General features: G+C 36.9%; 1 protein-coding gene across 1 annotated transcript; it reads left to right on the forward strand.

Annotated features, from left to right (window-relative positions):
* Positions 1-21958: 21958 nt before the first annotated feature.
* Positions 21959-22791, forward strand: LOC106974828 (olfactory receptor 14C36). The gene is given in 3 exon segments (XM_015072112.1): positions 21959-22351; positions 22353-22469; positions 22471-22791. Coding segments are annotated over 3 exon segments (831 nt in total).
* Positions 22792-25420: the final 2629 nt, after the last annotated feature.

Below are 25420 nucleotides of genomic sequence, written 5' to 3' on the forward strand. Positions count from 1 at the left end.
TGGGGAACAAAGGCACTGGGAAGCACCATCTCCCTTGCCCATCCCCCAGCCAAAATCCCAAAGGGAACCAGTTGCCATCAGGAACTTGCTTGCACTGTGCAAACACACAATGCTGTGCTTCTGCGGATCCATCCTTCCAATGTGTCTGCCTCCCTCTGGTGCCACTGAGCCACTCTGGAAGCGGACCACCAAAGGCAAAGTGAGCTGAGCCTGCCTCTCCCACCCCTGTGCACCTTGCAGATCCACCCCAGCTAATACACCAGATCCCATCCAAGCACCACAAGCTTGGCAGTGTGCAAGTAGCCCAGACAGAGGAAACACCTCTCCACAGACAGTCCTGCCCCTGGGAGAGGGGAAGATAAGGTACACAACAGTCTGACTGTGGCCCCAGCAGTGGGCTGGGGCAGACATCATCTAAATGCGGCCCCGCCAACCAATGCAAGTTACTCCAGACAGCACAGGGAAGAGCCCTGCAGTTCCCCGCCACTCCAGGGACTATCCAAAATGATGAAATGGAAGAATTTTCCTCAAAAGAAACTCCAGGAAGTAGCGACAGCTAAAGAACTGATCAAAAACTATTTAAGAAATATAGCAGAAAATGAATTTAAAATAGTAGTCATAAAAGTAATCGCTGGGCTTGAAAAAAGTATAGAGGACAGCAGAGAATCTATTACTACAGAGTTCAAGGGACTAAGAAACAGTCAGGAGGACCTAAATAAATGCTACAAATGAGTTACAAAATAAAATGGAGGCAACCACAGCTCGGATTGAAGACGCAGAGGATAAAATAGGTGAACTAGAAGATAAAATTATGGAAAAAGAAGAAGCTGAGAAAAAGAGAGATAAAAAAAATCCAGGAGTATGAGGGGAGACTTAGAGAACTAAGTGACATAATTAAATGAAATAATATATGCATCAATGGGATTACAGAGGAGGAAGAGAGAGGGAAAGTTGCTGAAGGTGTACTTGAATAAATCATAGATGAGAACTTCAATGAACTGAGGAAGGAAAAATGTGTTGAAATCCAAGAGGCACAGAGAACTCCCTTCAGACATAACTTGAATAGAACTTCTGCATGACATATCATGGTAAAACTGGCAAAATACAAGGATAAAGAGAGAATTTTGCGATAAACATGTTCTAACATATAAAGGGAGACCAAAAACACTCGTGACGGATCTGTCTACTGAAACTTGGCAGGCCAGAAGAGAATGGCAGGAAATCTTCAATGTGATGAACAGAAAAAAATGCAGGCGAGAATCCTTTATCCAGCAAGTCTGTCATTTAAAATAGGAGAGATAAATGTCTTCCCAAACAAACAAAAACTGAAGGAATTCATCACCACTAAACCAGCCCTACAAGAGATGCTGAGGGGGATCCTGTGAGACAAAGTACCAGACACATCACTACAAGCATGAAACATACAGACATCACAATGACTCTAAACCCATATCATTCTATAATAACACTGAATCTAAATGGACTAAATACTCCAACCAAAAGACATAGAGTATCAGAATGGATAAAATAAAAAAAAAAAAAAAACAAGACCCATCTATTTGCTGTCTACAAGAGACTCATTTTAGACCTGAGGACACCTTCAGATTGAAAGTGAGGGGATGAAGAGCTATCTATCATGCTACTGGAAGTCAAAAGAAAGCTCGAGTACCCATGCTTATATCAGACAAACCAGACTGTAAATTAAAGGCTGTAACAAGAGATGAAGAAGCGCATTATAGAATAATTACAGGGTCTATCCATAAGGAAGAGCTAACAATTATAAATGTCTACGCACCGAATACGGAAGCCCCCAAATATATAAACAATTAATCACAAACATAAGTAGCCTTATTGATAAGAATGTGGTAATTGCAGGGGACTTTAGTACTCCACTTACAACATTGGATAGTTCATCTAGACACAGGATCAATAAAGAAACAAGGGCCCTGAGTGGTACCCTGTATCAGATGTACTTGACAGATATATTTAGAACTCTGCATCTCAAAGCAACAGAATATACTTTCTTCTCGAGTGCACATGGAACCTTCTCTAAGATAGATCACATACTGGGTCACAAAAGAGCCCTTCATAAGTATATAAGAATTGAGATAACACCATGCATACTTTCAGACCACAATGTGATGAATATTGAAATCAACCACAGGAAAAATTATGGAAAAACTCCAAAGGTATGGAGGTTAAGGAATACCCTACTAAAGAATGAATGGGTCAACCAGGGAATGAGAAAAGAAATTAAAAAAATATATGGAAACAAATGAAAATGAAAATACAACAATTCAAATGGTTTGGGATGCAACAAAGGCAGTCCTGAGAGGAAAATACATTGCAATCCAGGCCTATCTCAAGACACAAAAATCCCAAATACAAAATCTAACAGCACACCTAAAGGAACTAGAAGCAGAACAGCAAAGACACCCCAAACCCAGTAGCAGAAGAGAAATAATGAAGATCAGAGCAGAAACAAACAATATAGAATGTAAAAAAACTATAGAGCAGATCAATGAAACCAAGAGTTGGTTTTTTGAAAAAATAAACAAAATTGATAAACCTCTAGACAGGCCTCTCAAAAGGAAAAGGGAGATGACCCAAATAGATAACATCATGAATGAAAATGGAATGATTAAAACCAATCCCTCAGAAATACAAGCAATTATCAGGGAATACTATGAAAAATTATATGCCAACAAACTGGACAACCTGGAAGAAATGGACAAATTCCTAAGTACCCACACACTTCCAAAACTGAAATAGGAAGAAATAGAAATCTTGAACAGACCCATAACCAGCGAAGAAATTGAAGCAGTTATCAAAAATCTCCCAACAAATAAGAGTCCAGGACCAGATAGCTTCCCAGGGGAATTCTACCAGACATTTAAAGCAGAGAAAATACCTATCCTTTTCAAGCTCTTCCAAAAAATAGAAAGGGAAGGAAAACTTCCAGACTCATTCTATGAAGCCAGCATTACTTTGATTCCCCAACCAGACAGAGACCCAGCAAAAAAAAAGAGAACTACAGGCCAATATCCCTGATGAATATCCATGCAAAAATTCTCAATAAGATGCTAGCAATTCGAATTCAACAGAATAGGAAACAAATATTCACCACGATCAAGTGGGATTCATTCCTGGGCTGTAGGTCTGATTCAACATTTGCAAATCAATCAACATGATACATCACATTAATAAAAGAAAAGATAAGAACCATATGATCTTGTCAATTGTTGCAGGAAAAACCTTTGACAAAATTCAGCATCCTTCCTTAATAAAAACCCTCGAGAAAGTCGGGATAAAAGGAACATATTTAAGCATTATAAAAGCCATTTATGGAAAGCCCACAGCTAATATTATCCTCAATGGGGAAAAACTGAGAGCTTTGCCCCTGAGATCAGGAACACGACAGGGATGTCCACTCTGAAGGCTGTTGTTTAACATACTGTTGGAAGTTCTAGCATCAGCAATCAGACAACGAAAGGAAATCAAAGGCATCCAAATTGGTAAAGATGAAGTTAAGATTTCACTTTTTGCAGATGACATAGAAAACCCTACAGACTCCACCAAAAGTCTGCTAGAGCTGATGCATGAATTCAGCAAGTCGCAGGATACAAAATCAAATACAGAAATCAGTTCCATTCGCATACACTAATACTGAAGCAACAGAAAGACAAATAAAGAAACCGATTCCATTCACAATTGCTCCAAGAAGCATAAAATACCTAGGAATAAACCTAACTAAAATGTAAAAGGTCTGTATGCTGAAAACTATAGAAAGCTTAGGAAAGAAATGGAAGAAGACATAAAGAAATGGAAAAACAGGAGAGGAGGGAAGATGGCAGCGTAGGAGGACGCTGGGCTCACTGCACGTCCTGCTGATCACTTAGATTCCACCTAAACCTGCCTAAATAACCCAGAAAACCGCCAGAGGATTAGTAGAACGGAGTCGCTGGAGCCAAGTCCAGACTAGAGGACCACGGAAGAGGGTAGGAAGGACAGCGAGGCGGTGCGGGCTCCACGGACTGGCGGGAGGGAGCCGGGGTGGAGGGACAGCTCACCGGCCAAGCAGAGCCCCCAAGTCTGGCTTGCAAAAGCGGAGGGGCCTGATGGACTGTGTTCCGACAGCAAGCGTGACTTAGCATCTGGGAGGTCATAAGTTAACAGCTCTGCTCGGAAAGCGGGAAGGCTTGAGGACAAAGGGAGGGAGAGCTGCTGAACCCCCGGACTACAGAGCTCAGTTTGGTGGGGAACAAAGGCGCTTGCCAGCGCCATCTCCCCCACCCATCCCCCAGCCAAAATCCCAAAGAGAATCAGTTCCTGTCAGGGAACTTGCTCACTCCACGCAAACACCCAACTCTGCGCTTCTGCGGAGCCAAACCTCCGGCAGCGGATCTGACTCCCTCCCGCTGCCACAGGGCCCCTCCTAAAGTGGATCACCTAAGGAGAAGCGAGCTAAGCCTGCCCCTCCTGCCCCTGTGCACCTTGCCTACCCACCCCAGCTAATACGCCAGATCCCCAGCATCACAAGCCTGGCAGTGTGAAAGTAGCCCAGACAGGCCACGCCACCCCACAGTGAATCCCGCCCCTAGGAGAGGGGAAGAGAAGGCACACACCAGTCTGACTGTGGCCCCAGCGGTGGGCTGGGGGCAGACATCAGGTCTGACTGCGGCTCCGCCCACCAACTCCAGTTATACACCACAGCACAGGGGAAGTGCCCTGCAGGTCCTCACCACACCAGGGACTATCCAAAATGACCAAGTGGAAGAATTCCCCTCAGAAGAATCTCCAGGAAATAACAACAGCTAATGAGCTGATCAAAAAGGATTTAAATAATATAACAGAGAGTGAATTTAGAATAATAGTCATAAAATTAATCGCTGGGCTTGAAACAGTATAGAGGACAGCTGAGAATCTCTTGCTACAGAGATCAAGGGACTAAGGAACAGTCACAAGGAGCTGAAAAACGCTTTAAATGAAATGCATAACAAAATGGAAACCACAAAGTCTCGGATTGAAGAGGCAGAGGAGAGAATAGGTGAACTAGAAGATAAAGTTATGGAAAAAGAGGAAGCTGAGAAAAAGAGAGATAAAAAAATCCAGGAGTATGAGGGGAAAATTAGAGAACTAAGTGATACTTTAAAAAGAAACAATATACGCATAATTGTTATCCCAGAGGAGGAAGAGAGAGAGAAAGGTGCTGAAGGGGTACTTGAAGAAATAGTAGCTGAGAACTTCCCTGAACTGGGGAAGGAAAAAGGCGTTGAAATCCAAGAGGCACAGAGAACTCCCTTCAGACGTAACTTGAATCGATCTTCTGCACGACATATCATAGTGAAACTGGCAAAATACAAGGATAAAGAGAAAATTCTGAAAGCAACAAGGGGTCAACGTGCCCTCACATATAAAGGGAGACCTATAAGACTCTTGACTGATCTCTCTTTTGAAACTTGGCAGGCCATAAAGGATTGGCACGAGATCTTCAATGTGCTGAACAGAAAAAAATATGCAGCCGAGAATCCTTTTTCCAGCAAGTCTATCATTTAGAATAGAAGGAGAGATAAAGGTCTTCCCAAACAAACAAAAACTGAAGGAATTCATCACCACTAAACCAGCCCTACAAGAGATCCTAAGGGGGACCCTGTGAGAAAAAGTACCAGAGACATCACTACAAGCATAAAACATACAGAGATCACAATGACTCTAAAACCCGTATCTTTCTATAATAACACTGAATGTAAATGGATTAAATGCGCCAACCAAAAGACATAGGGTATCAGAATGGATAAAATAAAAAAAAAAACAAGACCCATCTATTTGCTGTCTACAAGAGACTCATTTTATACCTGAGGACACCTTTAGACTGAGAGTGAGGGGATGGAGAACTATTTATCATGCTACTGGAAGCCAAAAGAAAGCTGGAGTAGCCATACTTATATCAGACAAACTAGACTTTCAATTAAAGGCTGTAACAAGAGATGAAGAAGGACATTATATAATAGTTACAGGGTCTATCCATCAGGAAGAGCTAACAATTATAAATGTCTATGCGCCGAATACCGGAGCCCCCAAATATATAAAACAATTACTCATAAACATAAGCAACCTTATTGATAAGAATGTGGTAATTGCAGGGGACTTTAACACTCCACTTACAGAAATGGATAGATCATCTAGACACACGGTCAATAAAGAAACAAGGGCCCTGAATGAGACATTGGATCAGATGGACTTGACAGATATATTTAGAAGTCTGCATCCCAAAGCAACAGAATATACTTTCTTCTGGAGTGCACATGGAACATTCTCCAAGATAGATCATATTCTGGGTCACAAAACAGCCCTTCATAAGTTTACAAGAATTGAGATCATACCATGCATACTTTCAGACCACAATGCTATGAAGCTTGAAACCAACCACAGAAAAAAGTCTGGAAAACTTCCAAAAGCATGGAGGTTAAAGAACACCCTACTAACGAATGAGTGGGTCAACCAGGCAATTAGAGAAGAAATTAAAAAATATATGGAAACAAACGAAAATGAAAATACAACAATCCAAACGCTTTGGGATGCAGCGAAGGCAGTCCTGAGAGGAAAATACATTGCAATCCAGGCCTATCTCAAGAAACAAGAAAAATCCCAAATACAAAATCTAACAGCACACCTAAAGGAAATAGAAGCACAACAGCAAAGGCAGCCTAAACCCAGCAGAAGAAGAGAAATAATAAAGATCAGGGCAGAAGTAAACATTTTAGAATCTAAAAAAACTGTAGAGCAGATCAACGAAACCAAGAGTTGGTTTTTTGAAAAAATAAACAAAATGCACAAACCTCTAGCCAGGCTTCTCAAAAAGAAAAGGGAGATGACCCAAATAGATAAAATCATGAATGAAAATGGAATTATTACAACCAATCCCTCAGAGATACAAACAATTATCAGGGAATACTATGAAAAATTATATGCCAACAAATTGGACAACCTGGAAGAAATGGATAAATTCCTGAACACCCACACTCTTCCAAAACTCAATCAGGAGGAAATAGAAAGCTTGAACAGACCCATAACCAGCGAAGAAATTGAATCGGTTATCAAAAATCTCCCAACAAATAAGAGTCCAGGACCAGATGGCTTCCCAGGGGAGTTCTACCAGACGTTTAAAGCAGAGATAATACCTATCCTTCTCACGCTATTCCAAGAAATAGAAAGGGAAGGAAAACTTCCAGACTCATTCTATGAAGCCAGTATTACTTTGATTCCTAAACCAGACAGAGACCCAGTAAAAAAAGAGAACTACAGGCCAATATCCCTGATGAATATGGATGCAAAAATTCTCAATAAGATACTAGCGAATCGAATTCAATGGCATATAAAAAGAATTATTCACCATGATCAAGTGCGATTCATTCCTGGGATGCAGGTCTGGTTCACCATTCGCAAATCAATCAACGTGATACATCACATTAACAAAAAAAAAAGAGAAGAACCATATAATCCTGTCAATCGATGCAGAAAAGGCCTTTGACAAATCCAGCACCCTTTCTTAATAAAAATCCTTGAGAAAGTCGGGATAGAAGGAACATACTTAAAGATCATAAAAGCCATTTATGAAAAGCCCACAGCTAACATCATCCTCAACGGGGAAAAACTGAGAGCTTTTTCCCTGAGATCAGGAACACGACAGGGATGCCCACTCTCACCGCTGTTGTTTAACATAGTGCTGGAAGCTCTAGCATCAGCAATCAGACAAGAAAAGGAAATCAAAGGCATCAAAATTGGCAGATGAAGTCAAGCTTTCGCTTTTTGCAGATGACGTGATCTTATACATGGAAAATCCGATAGACTCCACCAAAAGTCTGCTAGAACTGATACATGAATTCAGCAAAGTTGCAGGATACAAAATCAATGTACAGAAATCAGTTGCATTCTTATACACTAACAATGAAGCAACAGAAAGACCAATAAAGAAACTGATCCCATTCACAATTGCACCAAGAAGCATAAAATACCTAGGAATAAATGTAACCAAAGATGTAAAGGATCTGTATGCTGAAAACTATAGAAAGCTTATGAAGGTAATTGAAGAAGATTTAAAGAAATGGAAAGACATTCCCTGCTCATGGATTGGAAGAATAAATATTGTCAAAATGTCAATACTACCCAAAGCTATCTACACGTTCAATGCAATCCAAATCAAAATTGCACCAGCATTCTTCTCAAAACTAGAACAAGCAATCCTAAAGTTCATATGGAACCAAAAAAGGCCCCGAATAGCCAAAGTAATTTTGAAGAAGAAGACCAAAGCAGGAGGCATCACAATCCCAGACTTTAGCCTCTACTACAAAGCTGTCATCATCAAGACAGCATGGTATTGGCACAAAAACAGACACATAGACCAATGGAATAGAAGAGAAACCCCAGAACTAGACCCACAAAAGTAGGGCCAACTCATCTTTTACAAAGCTGGAAAAAATATCCAATGGAAATAAAGACAGCCCTTTAACAAATGGTGCTGGTAGAACTGGACAGCAACATGCAGAAGGATGAAACTAGACCACTTTCTTACACCATTCACAAAAATAAACTCGAAATGGATAAAGGACCTGAATGTGAGACAGGAAACCATCAAAACCCTAGAGGAGAAAGCAGGGAAAAACCTCCCTGACCTCAGCCGCAGCGATTTCTTACTTGACACATTCCCCAAAGGCAAAGGAATTAAAAGCAAAAATGAACTATTGGGACCTCATGAAGATAAAAAGCGTCTGCACAGCAAAGGAAACAATCAACAAAACTAAAAGGCAACCAACGGAATGGGAAAAGATATTTGCAAATGACATATTGGACAAAGGGCTAGTATCCGAAATCTATAAAGAGCTCACCAAACTCCACACCCGAAAAACAAATAATCCAGTGAAGAAATGGACAGAAAACATGAATAGACACTTCTCTAAAGAAGACATCCAAATGGCCAACAAGCACATGAAAAGATGCTCAACGTCGCTCCTCATCAGGGAATTACAAATCAAAACCACACTCAGATATCACCTCACTCCGGTCAGAGTGCCTAAAATGAAGAAAACAGGAGACTATAGATGCTGGAGAGGATTTGGTGAAATGGGAAACCCTCTTGCACTGTTGGTGGCAATGCAAACTGGTGAAGCCGGTCTGGAAAACAGTGTGGGGGTTTCTCCAAAATTTTAAAATAGACCTACCCTATAACCCAGCATTAGCACTGCTAGGAATTTACCCAAGGGATACAGGAGTACTGATGTATAGGGCACTTGTATTCCAATGTTTATAGCAGCGCTCTCAACAATAGCCAAATTGTGGAAAGAGCCTAAATGTCCATCAACTGACGAATGGATAGAGAAATTGTGGTTTATATACTCAATGGAATACTATGTGGCAATGAGAAAGAATGAAATATGGCCTTTGGTAGCAACGTGGATGGAACTGGAGAGTGTTATGCTAAGTGAAATAAGTCATACAGAGAAGGACAGATTCCATATTTTTCACTCCTATGTGGATCCTGAGACACTTAGCAGAAGACCATGCGGGAAGGGAAGGAAAAAAATGGTTAGAGAGGGAGGGAGCCAAAACATAAGAGACTCCTAAAAACTGAGAACAAACTAAGGGTTATGGGCGGTGCGAGGGAGGGGTTGCTGGGTGAAGGGTATTGAGGAGGGCACCTGTTTGGATGAGCACTGGGTGTTGTATGGAAACAATTTGACAATAAGTTTCATATTAAAAAATAAAATTCAGACAAGAATGACATATCAAAATTATATTATTGCCTCCCCTGGTGAAATCATGGAACTAGTCCAGTCATCCGTGACTATAAATTATTAGTTTAAATCTGAAAGGGGGATTTATAAAGAATTGATTAGAGTGACACTAGGTGAGTCCACATATCAAATGTGACATTAATAGAAATGAGAAAATTGGAAATTTAGGATGGGCTTTCTTAGGAATTTTTCAGCATCACCTTTGAAGTACTTTTGACACTACACTTGAACCAGAAGTACTCAAGAATGGATGTAATTATCAGCAGAAAGAAGAAAAGAGAAGAGAAAAGAAAAGCAAGAAAAGAAAAGAAAAGAGAAAAGAAAAGAAGGAAGGAGGAAAGAATCATAAAGGAAGGAAGTATGAAGGTTAAGCCGAATTTAACAACATCCTGAGGAAGCCATCAGCCAAATACACAAATGAGACATATATAGGATGAAATGTCTCTAAGAAATAAAGAGCATTACCAAACAGTGGGGAGAGTAACCTTTTCCATGGAAGCAGATCCTAAGATGTAGATTTGATGTAAGTTGTTTAACTTACAATAGGGACATAAGGAATTGATATGGAGAAGAGAAGGAAGCTAATAAACTGTGCCTTATTAAGTAATCTACCAAAGTGAGCAACTTAATCCTATGGTTTATTTCTGGGGAAGTGTGTAATCATGCACTCTTTAGAGTCACCTTTGGTGGTGAGACAGGACATAGATCCTCATGCACCAATAACTGGTTGAGAACTTCTTGATGGGTGTGCTTATTCCTTTGCTCTTCCAGTCTGGGTACACATGGATAGAGTGGTCTTTTATAAAGGTTTAAAGGATGGGTTTGGAGCTGAATGTGCTGACTGGAAATTCTTACATAAGAATAAAACACACACACACACACACACACACACACACACACACACACACCATTTAATTGGCATAAGGAATCAGTGCAAAATGTGGGTATTTTTGTGTCCTGATCAAAATAAACCAATTGGCATTGTTAAAGAGACATACAATTAATAATGTGATCAAGAAATATGGTTATACATGTGATATAGGATTACGCTATGAAAATTATTTTAATTTTGTAAGCATAATAGATATCACAGAAATGTAAAAAGGGAGAAATTTTAAATTAGAGATATGTAATGAAAAAAAACAATAGGAGGAAAATCCTGTTATATAGTATAATAGGGATGAATTTTGAAGACCTCATGTTAATCAAATAAGCTAGTCACAAAAACACAAATAGTGTATGCTTCTACTTATGTGAGGTATCTAAAGTAGTCAAATTTACAGAAACAGAAAAAGTATAAATGTGGTTATCAGGAACTGAGAGGGGGGAAATGTAAGGTTTAATTGATGTAGAGTTTTAGTTTTGCAGTAAGAAAAAATTCTGGAGCTCTATTTCACAAAAATGTGAATATACTTAACACTATTGACTTTATTTTATTTTATTTTATTTTTATTTTTTAACGTTTATTTATTTTTGAGACAGAGAGAGACAGAGCATGAACGGGATAGGGTCAGAGAGAGAGGGAGACACATAATCCGAAACAGGCTCCAGGCTCTGAGCGGTTAGCACAGAGCCCAACGTGGGGCTCGAACTCACGGACCGCGAGATCATGACCTGGGCTGAAGTCAGACGCTTAGCCAACTGAACCACCCAGGTGCCCCAACACTATTGACTTTAAAAACACTTTGCATGTCCACTCTGTCCTCTTCTTTGTAAAATTACAATTGTTACCTTCCAATGTAAAGTTTGATTTATTTACTTATTCAATTTAAAGCCTAATTTCCTCCCATTCGGCAACAGAACTTAAAGTTTCATTATATCATACGGGTTTTTTTCTATTTTATTTCTGGTTTATTTACAGTTTCTTAAATAGTGCATAGCAAATATTAGGTGCTCAATAAAAGTTTTTTGAATTGGGGTATGGCCATCAAGTGTGTAAAATGTAAAATATGTGCAGTCATTCTGCACTGGAAAGACTTGTCATTCCTCTAATCTAAACCCCATCCACATTGTGCCATCCTACACAGGCTAACTTTATGGAGTCCATGGTCAGATGCATGCTTCCTAGTTTGAATACCCATATTACTGTCTCATTTCTGTACAGCAATGCTTCTAGATAAATATGTTGAGACATTAGGTATTTGTCCATTTTGTAGCTGAGGAAGTTTTTCTGATTTTTGCCACAGAGCTCTTTCTAGATCCCCAAATTCCAGTAACATCTATGTTTTTCTCTTACAAACCTTTTGAATGATGAGATAACCAAGGATTCATATATTTTTTACCACAGTTAATAGTGAAAAACTGTATTAGTGTGTATTAGTGTTTTCAGGTGTGCAATGTCAGTGTCCATACATGTAATTTAACTGGACCAAACTCATTTACTTTAAAGACACAATGTTCTGCCGAGTTCCTCCTGGGATTCTGGTGATCTGCAGAAATTTAGGATCTCAATCCCAAAAGACTTGCTCAGAATGACATAGTAATTGTTACATATTTATATGAACATGAATCTGATAACCCTCATTTGACAACAAAATTCCTCCTGAAGTTTTAAATGAAAGAACACTCATGTTTTTGTGAGCACTTTGAAAAATAGGTTCAGCTACATTTGATTAACCTGTTGTGAGAAATTATCATAAAAGGAATTGCTCTTCTCTAGGGTAGAAACATAGTGAGTTGCTTTATTATTATTATTATTATTATTATTATTCACCTTCATGCTTCACACTCATTCTTTTGCACTTCCCCCTTATCTTATTTGAATGAATTAGAGCTGAAAACAAAATTGTCTGTAGGTGGTAACAAAACCTATCTATCTAGTTTAGCATTTCAGTGAAAAGTCATTCAAACTAATTATAGAACTGAATACATATAAAAATATACACAAACTAAATATAAATACTTTAAATTAATAATTTAAATTTAAAAACGTAAATATAAACCTGAATAGTTCATGTAATGTAAAGAAAAAGCTCAGCTTGTTGTCTCAATTCAGAAAAAATCAGTAAATCAATGAGCTACATTTATCATTATTCCTATCACTTCAAAGACCATGGAAATTTAAATGGGTTATAGTGTCATAAAAAGGCAGTGTGCTTTGTAATAGCTATCTATCGAAAATGAAAATATAACAACAATTTTTGTTGAGTATTTTCAAATCATTGAGCAACTTAGTGAAAGAGGGAGTGAATAAGACTATGACTGCCTTGAAAAGTAATTACTTAAGAGAAAGAAAAGAATGCATATAATATAAAGTATATAAGTTAGAATAATATATCAAGGGAAAATTTAAAATATGCTACATTGCATGAATATCACCATTATTAAAATACCATGCTTAAAAACGGACTATAATCTTGTAGTCACTATTGAGTTCCTTTTGCCCAATCATGAACTGAAGAATTTTATGGTTTCAGTCATTAAGGTCTGCAATGACTGAGTAAATAAGCAAATATATAACTAAATAGATAATTTCATAAGTAATTTAATTAAAACAATAATCAATGGATTAAGTTTTACAGGATAGAAAAATGCATCCTTCACATTGCTACACAAAAGATTATATATTATTTATTTCCTCTTTTATAAATAAGAAATTTTTATTTATATATTTATATAAATATATATTTAATGTATTATATATTATTTATTTAAGGTGGAAGAAGTAGTTAAACCAATTATTTTGATTTTTTCTTATTAAATTGTTACATTAGGGGATATTTGACAACCTAGACAGTTTAAGTTACAGTTGGCAAATTCAGGGAATGGATTGTTTAAATATAAAATTTGATGGCTGTGTTAATCTGAGTTAAGAATTATAACTTGTAAGGGAACACCTACCCATATCACATGACAAATGAGTTGAAGAATTTTTTAAAACATCTATCATTTTATAATTGTATACTAGTTTGGGTAATGTTTCTATACAGTAGAATTCTAAAAAATGAATGTAATTGTAGCCTTTGCAATGACATGGAAGGGGCTAGAGGATATTACGCTAAGTTATAAGTCAGTCAGAGAAAGACAAATACCATATGACTTTACTCATATGTGGAAATTAAGAAATAAAACAATTAAGAATAAAACAAATGAGCAGAGGTATGTTGGATGTAACTGTTGAATCACTATATTGTAGTCCAGAAACTAATATTACACTGTATGTTAACTAACTAGAATCTGGGTAAAAAAAATATATATAATTTTAAAACACATATTATGATTTATGGCTTAAATAATTAAGGATAATTTATAGAAATAATAAGTGATTTAGATAGGAGACAAACCAGATTATTTTAATCCAAAACTGTCTGCTCTTGGAAGTATGTTACTTTGCCACATAGAAATTCACTTTTTTGTGGCATTTTTAGAAAGTCATATTTAAACAAGATTTTGTTTCATAAGTAAGAAATTGAGTTTTTAAGTATTTAATTACTTCAACTTGAGGCAGCCTGATGTTTTTTGTTACTTTTAATTTATCTATGAAGATATCAGGTACTGTTATTTTTGAAAGCAGATGTCCATTTTTAGAACCCTCAAATATCTAAATATAAAAGAAGACAAATATGTACAATATTCACCTTTATAGGTTGAGTGATTTCATTTGAAAATAAGTGATCATGTAGGTATTTTAAAGAAGTTATGAAAAAACAGTCTGCTTACTGGTGGTGAATGACTCAGAAAAACTGTGATGTGTCTTACTTGTGATACAAATGCTTTTAATATCCAGATTTTGACTAAAAAGCAATGGTGTTCAAGAAAAAATATATACATTGTTTTAATTTGTTATTAAGGAATGATTGGTAAAATATAAAATTATAATTTAATAAAAATAGAAACAAATGTTTATATATTTTCAAATTACATTTTAATAAAATATAAATTTAATTCTGTATAAACTCTTAGATTTTCATCACTAATCATGAGTTGCATACACTCAAGTGTGGCTTCACTCTTAATCTTTAGATTAGGACAATTCATAATAGTAAATTTTTAGCTTCTAACACAATGAAACGAAGGTTAAGTTCACAAAGTGCTAGTCTATTAACAGAGCAATGAAAATGATTATATTATTACAGTGATAAAAATGGTGGCTTTATTAAGGGAATATTCCATTTAAAACTTACAAAGCTCTCAGAATTCTAACACTCTCAAGTATGCTAATTTTATGACAAAAGGGATTTCTTTTGTCATTTTCTAAAACAATTATATACAAACATTTTCAGATAAACCAATTCAGACTTTTAAAAACCTTGAGAAAATCTGTAAAAGAATGAAATTGTAGCCAAAAATCAATACTTAAAAAAACGATTTTTAATTTTTTGAGGAACCTCCACACTGTTTTCCAGAGTGGCTGCACCAGGTTGCATTCCCACCAACAGTGCAAGAGGGTTCCCGTTTCTCCACATCCTCGCCAGCATCTATACTCTCCTGATTTGTTCATTTTAGCCACTCTGACTGGCGTGAGGTTGTATCTGAGTGTAGTTTTGATTTGTATTTCCCTGATGAGGGGTGACATTGAGCATCTTTTCATGGAACTGTTGGCCATTTGGATGTCTTCTTTAGAGAAGTGTCTATTCATGTCTTCTGCCCATTTCTTCACTGGAGTTCGGTGAGTTCTTTATAGATTTTGAATACTAGCCCTTTGTCCGATGTTATTTGCAAATATATTTTCCCATTCCATTGGTTGCCTTTTAGTTTTGTTGATTGTTTCCCTTGCAGTGCAGAAGCTTTTTATCTTCATGAGGTCCCAATAGTTCATTTTGCTTTGAATTCCCTTGCCTTTGGAGATGTGTCAAGTAAGAAATTGCTGCGGCTGAGGTCAGAGAGATTTTTTCCTGTTTCTCCTCGAGGGTTTTGATGGTTTCCTGTCTCACATTCAGGTCCTTCATCCATTTTGAGTTTATTTTTGTGAATGGGTAAGAAAGTGGTCTAGTTTCATTCTTGTGCAAGTTGCTGTCCAGTTCTCCCAGCACCGTTTGTTAAAGAGACTGTCTTTTCCATTGGCTATTCTTTCCTGCTTTGTCAAAGATTAGTTGGCCATACTTTTGTGGGTTCAATTCTGGAGTCTCTATTCAATTCAATTGGTCTGTGTGTCTGTTTTTGTGCCAATATGATGCTGTCTTGATGATTACAGCTTTGTAGTAGAGGCTAAAGTCTGGAAATGTGATGGTTCTGCTTTGGTTGCCTTTTTCAATATTACTTTGAATATTTGGCGTCCTTTGTGGTTCCATACAAATTTTAGGAATGCTTGTTCTAGCTTCAAGAAGAATGATGGTGCAATTTTGATTGGGGTTGCATTGAATGTGTAGATAGCTTTGGGTAGTATTGACATTTTGACAATATTTATTCTTCCAACCCATGAGCATGGAATGTTTTTCCATTTCTTTATGTCTTCTTCTATTTCCTTCCTAAGCTTTCTATAGTTTTCAGCATACAAATCTTTTATGTCTTTAGTTAGGTTTATTCCTAGGTATTTTATGCTTCTTGGTGCAATTGTAAATGGGATCAGTTTCTTTATTTGTCTTTCTGTTGCTTCATTATTAGTGTATAAGAATGGAACTGATTTCTGTATTTGATTTTGTATCCTGCAACTTTCCTGTATTCAGCTATCAGTTCTAGCAGACTTTTGGTGGAGTCTATCAGGTTTTCCATGTATAATGTCATGCATGTCATCTGCAAAAAGTGAAAGTTTAACTTCATCTTTATCAATTTGGATGCCTTTGATTTCCTTTTGTTGCCTGATTGCTGATCCTAGGACTTCCAACACTGTGTTTACAACAGCGGTGAGAGTGGACATCCCTGTCGTGTTCCTGATCTCAGGGGCAAAGCTCTCAGTTTTTCCCCCTTTGAGGATGATATTAGCTGTGGTCTTTTCATAAATGGCTTTTATAATGCTTAAATATGTTCCCTCTATCCCGACTTTCTCAGGGGTTTTTAATAAGAAAGGATGTTGAATTTTGCCAAATGCTTTTCTGCATTGAATGACAGGATCATATGGTTCTTATATTTCTTTTTATCAATATGATTTATCACACTGATTGATTTGGGAGTGTTGAACCAGCTCTGCAGCCTAAGAATGAATCCCATTTGATCATGGTGAATAATTCCTTTTATATGCTGTTGAATTTGAATTGCTAGTATCTTGTTGAGAATTTTTGCATGGATATTCATCAGGGATATTGGCCTGTAGTTCTCTTTTTTTTTGCTGGGTCTCTGTCTGGTTGGGGAATCAAAGTAATGCTGGCTTCATAGAATGAGTCTGGAAGTTTTTCTTCCCTTTCTATTTTTTGGATGAGCTTGAAAAAGATAGGTATTTTCTCTGCTTTAAATGTCTGGTAGAATTCCCCTGGGAAGCTATCTGGTCCTGGACTCTTATTTGTTGGGAGATTTTCGATAACTGCTTCAATTTCTTCGCTGGTTATGGGTCTGTTCAAGCTTTCTGTTTCTTCCTATTTAAGTTTTGGAAGTGTGTGGGTGCTTAGGAATTTGTCCATTTCTTCTAGGTTGTCCAGTTTGTTGGCATATAATTTTTCATAGTATTCCCTGATAATTGCTTGTATCTCTGAGGGATTGGTTGTAATCATTCCATTTTCATTCATGATGTTATCTATTTGGATCATCTCCCTTTTCTTTTTGAGAAGCCTGGCTAGAGGTTTATCAGTTTTGTTTATTTTTTCAAAAAAAACAGCTCTTGGTTTCATTGATCTGCTCTATAGTTTTTTTAGATTCTATATTGTTTGTTTCTTCTCTGATCTTTACTATTTCTCTTCTGCTGCTGGGTTTGGGGTATCTTTGCTGTTTGGCTTCTAGTTCCTGTAGGTATGCTTTTAGATTTTGTATTTGGGATTTTTCTTGTTTCTTGAGATAGGCCTGGATTGCAATGTATTTTCCTCTCAGGACTGCCTTCGTTGCATCCCAAATCATTTGGATTGTTGTACTTTCATTTTCATTTGTTTCCATATATTTTTTTAATTTCTTTTCTCATTGCCTTGTTGACCCATTAATTCTTTAATAGTGTGTTCTTTAACCTCCATGCTTTTGGAGGTTTTCCAGACTTTTTCCTGTGGTTGATTTCAAGTTTCATAGCATTGTGGTCTGAAAGTGTGCATGGTATGATCTATATTATTTTATACTTATGAAGGGCTGTTTTGTGACCCAGTATGTTATCTATCATGGAGAATGTTCCATGTGCACTCAAGAAGAAAGTACATTCTGTTGCTTTGGAATGCGGAGTTCTAAATATATCTGTCAAGTCCATCTGATCCAATGTCTCATTTAGGGCCCTTGTTTCTTTATTGATCCTGTGTCTAGATGATCTATCCAATGTTGTAAGTGGAGTATTAAAGTCCCCTGCAATTACCACATTCTTATCAATAAGGTTGTTTATATTTGTGATTGTTTTATGTATTTGTGGGCTCCCATATTTGGCACATAGACATTTATAATTGTTAGCTCTTCTTGATGGATAGACCCTGTAATTATTTTATAATGCCATTCTTCATCTCTTGTTACAGCCTTTAATTTAAAGTCTAGTTTGTCTGATATAGGTATGGCTACTCCACTTTTGTTTTTACTTTCAGTAGCATTATAGATAGTTCTCCATCCCCTTACTTTCAGTTTAAGATGTCCTCAGGTCTAAAACATGTCTCTTGTGGACAGCAAATAGATGGGTCTTGTTTTTTTTTTGTTTTTTGTGTTTTTTTTTTTTTTTTTACCATTCTGATACCCTATGTCTTTTCGTTGGAGCATTTAGTCCATTTACATTCAGTGTTATTATTGAAAGATATGGGTTTAGAGACATTGTGATCTCTGTATGTTTCTTGCTTGTGTTGATGTCTCTGTTACTTTGTGGTCCTTGCAACATTTCACTCACAGAATCCTCCTTAGGATCTCTTGTAGGGCTGGTTTAATGGTGATGAACTTCTTCAGTGTTTGGGAAGAACTTTATCTCTCCTTCTATTCTGAATGACAGACTTGCTGGATAAAGGATTCTAGGCTGCATAAGTTTTCTGTTCATCACATTGAAGATTTCCTGCCATTCCTTTCTTGTCTGCCATGTTTCAGTAGATAGGTCTGCTACTATTATTATGTGTCTACCTTTGTAATTTAGGGCCTGTTTATCCCTACCTGCTTTCAGAATTTTCTCTTTTTCCTTGTATTTTGTCAGTTTTACTATGATATGTCTTGCAGAAGATCTATTCGAGTTACGTCTGAAGGGAGTTCTCTGTGCGTCTTCGATATCAATGCATTTTTCCTTCCCAGGTCAGGGAAGTTCTGAGCTATGATTTGTTCAAGTACACCTTCAGCCCCTTTCTCTCTCTTCTTTTTCTGGAGTTCCTATGGTACTGATATTGTTTCATTGTTTCGTTAGTTTGTATCACTTAGTTCTCTAATTCTCCCTTCATATTCCTGGATTTTTTTATCTCTCTTTTTCTCAGCTTTCTCTTTTTCCATAATTTTATCTTCTCTCCTCTGCCTCTTCAATCCGTGCTATGGCCATCTCCATTTTATTTTGCACCTCATTTATAGCATTTTTTTAGTTCATCATGACTATTTCTTAGTCCCTTGGGGTCTGTAGCAATAGATTCTCTGCTGTCTTCCATTCTTTTTCAAGCCCAGCAATTAATTTTATGAGTATTATTCTACGTTCTTGTTCTGTTATATTGCTTAAATCGTTTTTGATCAATTCGTTAGGTGTTGCTAATTCCTGGAGTTTTTTTTTGGAGGAGAATTATTCTGTTTCGTCATTTTGGGTAGGTCCTGTGGTAAAGGGGCATTTCCCCTGTTGTGTCCTGATTATCTTGTGTTGGTGGGCGGGGCCACAGTCAGACTGGTGTGTATCTTGTCATCCCCTCTCCCATGGGCAGGACTCTCTGTGGCGTGGTGTGGCCCCTGTCTGGACTACTTGCACACTGCAAGGCTTGTGGTGGTGTTGATGAGATCTGGCCAAGGGAGTATTAGGTGGGGTTGATCCCCGAGGTGCACATGGGTGGGAGGGGCAGGCTTAGCTCCCTTTGCCATTGGTGGTCCCTTGGGGGAGGGGCACTGCCACACTGGGAGGGAGGCAGGCCCTTCAGAGGGATGGATCCATGGAAGCAGTGTTGGGTGTTTGCTCAGTGGAAGAAAATTTGTTTACGGGAACTGGTTCCTTTTGGAATTTTGACTGGGAGACGGATAGAGAAATGGCTCTGGCCAGCACCTTTGTTCCCCTTCTGAGTTCTGTCTTTCCGGGTTTCGATAACTCTTCCTCCCCATGTCCTCTTGCCTTCCCCACTCTCCGAGAGCAGAGCTGTTGACTTCTAACTTTCCAGATGTTAAGTCCCGCTGGCTGTCAGAACTTATGGAGTCCGGCCCCTCTGCTTTTGCAAGCCAGACTTTGGGGGCTCTGCCTTGCCCAAGTGGCTGTCCTTCCACTGCCCTGGCTCCCTCCTGCCAGTCCGTGTAGCACACACCACTTCTCAGCCCTTCTTACAGTCTTCTGTGGGCCTCTTGTCTATGCTTGGCTCCGGAGAGTCTGTTCTGCTAGTCTTCGGGTGGTTTTCTGGGTTATTTAGGCAGATGTGTGTAGAAAAAAGTGATCAGCAGGATAAGGTGAGCCCAGCATCCTACTTTGCCTCCATCTTCCCCTTTGGAGCCGAAATTGTATATGATTCAATCCTTGAGTAATCTATAAACAACAAAACAGGAAGGACATCAGCTCAATTTCTTTTCAATGTAAAGCAGTTGATGAAACATATCTTAAGACTGATGTGATAAAAAAAAGAAGTCATGGGTTTGTGCAGGTTGTCTATGAAAACTTCATATGCAAGATGTTTAATAAGTTTATGAAAGAGCATACTAACAAAATGGTGTCTGAGGGAACTGATCATTGTGAGTCTGGATTGTAAGATTTTGAACAGAATTAATTTCAAATAAAGCATGAAAAATTTAACTTCAAATAAAGTGTGAATCACAGTAAACTTAACTGTGGACAGCTTTGTTGTTCATGGTCCAATATTATTATTGTTGCTGTTGTTTGTTATTATTTTGAGGGAATTCAAAGAAAGTGCTATAAAAAATAATAGAGGAGATCTAGGAAAATACAAGTAACACATTAAGTCAAGAAGAAAGTTGGTTCATATATCCACTGATGAATAAACCAAACAGAAGACTGATAAAATGAGCTATAGAGATGTGATAGCAATGACCAAGAACTTGTTGAGTGATACAGAATCAAAGAAATCAAAAAGGAAGAAATTCTAGAAATGTTGTTGAACATATGGAAGATTAAAGTGAGAAAAACACCCTCCATAATTTAACAGAAAGCAAAAACTAAATTAGTGTTGTAAGATTTTATGTTTAATTTTGTTGTTTTGTTTTTTCAGCTAGTAAAACCAAAGAAGGTTTGAAAACTTGGAAAAGTGAAGATTACAATGAGGGAATATTAGGGGTAGGTTCAAGAGGCAGTAAGGAAATAATAATACTGGGCTCATTCATTCTCTCTTTAAAAGCAGAGCAGAATAACTAGAAAAATAACTTGAAGTATAAAAATGTAACAAAAATTGGGCATAGATTCAGTTCAAGTAAGTATATCAGCTACTGAGGCTTTATTCCATTTGAGATATTAGAGTAAGTAAAGTTTCAAATTACATTGATATTTTGTCATGGTAACAGAAGAGAATTTTGAAACCATTATGCATAGAAGATTAGCTCAAGAAAAATAAGATCATTTCCCCCATACCTCTGTAGCCTCAAATAAAAACATAAGACTGAAAACAATCAAAATATTTTATTCTAATTATCCAGTGTTCAACAGTATGATTTACATAATATCTTTCAAATGCAACTGTATTTATGTAATCTGTATCTATATTTGTATGTATTTGACCATGAAATTTGTATTTTCCAATGGAAATGTGTAGAAATATGCATTTAATTTTTATGCTTATTGGTTATGAGCAATATGACTGTAATTTTCACTCCAGTATACAGTAGGATTAAAAATAAAATCATGTAGACTAAAGGAGGTTCACTTAATTTTCTCTCAAAAATATTAGGGACATCAATATATATTAGAATTAGGTAGGAATCAAAACCAAAGTAGTTAAGAAATATCTTTCCATAATTTGATTCTTCATGGGCTCAAGACTTCACTTCTTACTTTCAGGTACATATTGTGTTACCCACAGATGACAAATTCCAATGTGATGATGGGATTTCTCCTCACAGGGTTTTCTGATGTATGGGAACTGCAGGTTTTGCATGCCATAACCTTCTCTGTGATGTTGGGAAACACTGTCATTGTTACTGTCACCACCCTTGACAGGAGTCTTCACACACCCATGTATTTCTTCCTTAGGAATCTGTCCATCTTGGTTGCATGCTACATTTCTGTAACAGTTCCTAACTCATGCATCAATTCTCTACTTGACAGCAGCACCATTTCAAAGGCTGGGTGTAAAGCTGAGGTCTTCCTAGTGGTTTTCTTTGTATATACGGAGCTTCTGTTTCTGACTCTCATGGCCCGAGACCATTATGTGGCTATCTGCCAACCCCTTTACTACCCTATAATCATGAACTCTCAAAATCTGCATACAAATGACTCTGGCTTTCATACTCAGTAGTCTCATCCATGCTGCTGTACACACTGGCAATACATTCAGGCTGCCATTCTGTCAATCCAATGTTATCCATCAGTATTTTTTGTGATATCCCTTCTCTGCTAAAGCTCTCCTGATCTGACACCTTTAGCAATGAGATGGTGCTCATTGTCTGTGGTCTAGGGATTGTTGGTGGCTGTTTAATTTTCATCATCAGCTCTTACAGTCACATGTTTTCTACAGTTTTCAAGTTTCCGAGAGGAGCAGACAGAAAAAAGGCTTTTTCTACCTGTGTCCCTAATATATTTGTGGTATCTGTCTTCCTCAGCTCAGGTGTTTATGTATACCTGAGGCAATCAGAAAACTATTCCACCATACAAGACATATTCCCCACTCTTCAACCTTATTATCTACAGTTTTAGAAATGAACAAATAAATGTGCCATTAATAAAATAAAGAGAATGTTTACTCAGGAAATGTGCAGAAAATTTCTGAGGCTCACCAAAAATTAGTGAGTAAAATTCATGTTTACAACAATAAATTGAGATAATTGATTGGATTTATATCAATATAACTTATATAAATTAATAAATAATGTCATTAAAATATATCGTTTATCAAAATAATTTCCTTTCTGAAGGCATTGGATTATCTGAATGTGCCAGTGTGTAAAGGATCTGGTGTTCCAAATAAGAAATCCCTATTCATGCTTTGATATTGTAAGAAACCTTTATACTAAACCTTTAGACTAAAAGTTTTAGTCTAAAAATCCAAAAAAGTTATCCTTAGAAACATTTCATGTTAAACTTCAGTTTTGTATTTATACACTATTTAAATATTTATAAACCTAGTATTGAAAAGAATTATAAAGAAATAAAGTTACAATCATTCAAAAATAAATGTGAAAATTATAGGTTCTTTATTTTAATTTCAGTTTTAGTTAGTTAACATAGAGTGCAATATTTGTTTCAGGAGTAGAATTCAGTGATTCATCACTTACATTCAACACCCAGTGCTCATCCCAACAAGTAACCTCCTTAATACTCATCACCCATTTAACCCATCCTCCACCCACCTCCCTCCAACAACCCTAATTTTGCTATTACTGAGTCTTTTGTGGTTTGTTTCACTCCTCTCTTCTCTCCCCCACTTCCCATATGTTCATCTGTTTCATTTCTTGAATTGCACTTTGGTGAGGGTAGGGAATCATGTATGAGAGGATCAGAATTATTTTACACAACTTGTATGTGTAAGGAGAGGATTCCTTTGTATGGCAAGGAAAATATATGGATACATTATATCTGTCATCAGACCAAAATTTTGCTAAAAATATGTTCAAGTTTGGGGATACATTTACCTGTTTATATTTAAACATTATTTGTTATGTTGATTAAAGAAATGTACAAATTTTCTCCCCCCACTTATACATCCATTAAGACCCTGAGGAGTAAAAAAAAAATGTTGCTTTGCTTTCTTATAGTGTCATCTAAAATACTTATTTTAGGGGTGCCTGGGTGGCTCAGTCGGTTAAGTGTCCAACTTCAGCTCAGGTCATGATCTCACAGTTTGTGAGTTCAAGCCCCATGTCAGGCTCTGTGCTGACAGCTCAGAGCCTGGAGCCTGATTTGGATTCTGTGTCTCCCTCTCTCTCTGACCCTCCCCTGCTCATCCTCTGTCTCTCCCTGTCTCAAAAATAAATAAAACATTACAAAAACTTAAAAAAATATTTATTTTAATCATCAATGATATCCTTTATATGCTAGACTATAATGCAAGAATTAGTAACATCAAAAGCCTTAGTAGCTTAACAAAGGTTTACTTCTTCATTGTATCTGCCAAACATAGGCCATCAGGGGGCTTTCTGAATTGGATGCATTTGACAGAGCCATTGGAGAAATAAGAGCTCAGTCACATTGAAATATGATTTTTAAGCATTTATTTTAAAAAATTGAGGTAGAACAAGGGGAGCATTCACCAATAAGAAGCTAAATAACTACAGTTGACATGGAAATATCAGTTCTGTGAGTTCTTTCATAAACACAGGCATAATTTAAAGTAGCCCTTGCACACCTTCCAAGAAGATTTTGGCATTGATAGTGGAGAGAGACCCTTAAACTCTCAATTATTAAAAGTCAATCTACCTATGCATTTTGAAAACAAGTTTTAATAGTTAGCAATGTAAAATAATATTTTTGAAAAGATTCAAACATATATTTTGGCACCAAGAAGAATCACAATTACAAAGATATGACATTCATGTGAAAAGAAGTTTTGATGTACATACAAAAACAAAGGGACTCATGCCAGAATTTTTCCTGTTTTCAAATGACACGAAATTATTTTATGGGAAAAGAGAATTCCATAGTCAAGTCTCAGTCACAGAGAGAAAGAAAACTTTAAAAAGTGCACACGAGTTTTTTACGTCTTTACTCATCATTTCTGTACACATTTTATTGGACAAATAAGTCACATGGCCACATTAGCTGCTAAAGGGAGAGAGTCGGCAACCTCCTCATACTTGTAAGAAAAGGAGATGAACAAGAATGTCATTAGGTACTAGAAATGATGAACTGTAATGATGATTGTAATGATGAAAACTCAGATTCTGAAGGCTTGTTTTCCATGAAATTATTATTAGCATGAATAATCACTGCACATTTTCTAAGCCAGCACATGATAACAAAAAGTTTTAAAGTTTAATAAATGTAACATATTGTGGTGTGAAATGTGCAAAGTTCTTTTAATGCATTACCTTATTGAACTCTTTAATAACCTCACGTAACTGATAATCATGTTCCCACATTTTATAGATGTGTGCCCTACTTTAGAAATATGAGTGTGTCTATTTTTTATTATGTTTATTTATGCTTTAATCTCTATTGTTTTCCTTCTACCATGGGCTGAGTTTGTACTTACAAAATATTTTTGTACTTGAAGACTAAAATTAGGTCATTTTATCAAACACTTATGTCTATAAACACTCATGTCTATAAACACTTATGTCTATAAAGTTCCCTGTAAGTACTACTTTTGGTAAATCACATAAATTTT

Source organism: Acinonyx jubatus, chromosome A1 (assembly GCF_027475565.1).
Source record: "Acinonyx jubatus isolate Ajub_Pintada_27869175 chromosome A1, VMU_Ajub_asm_v1.0, whole genome shotgun sequence".
Taxonomy (NCBI): domain Eukaryota; kingdom Metazoa; phylum Chordata; class Mammalia; order Carnivora; family Felidae; genus Acinonyx; species Acinonyx jubatus.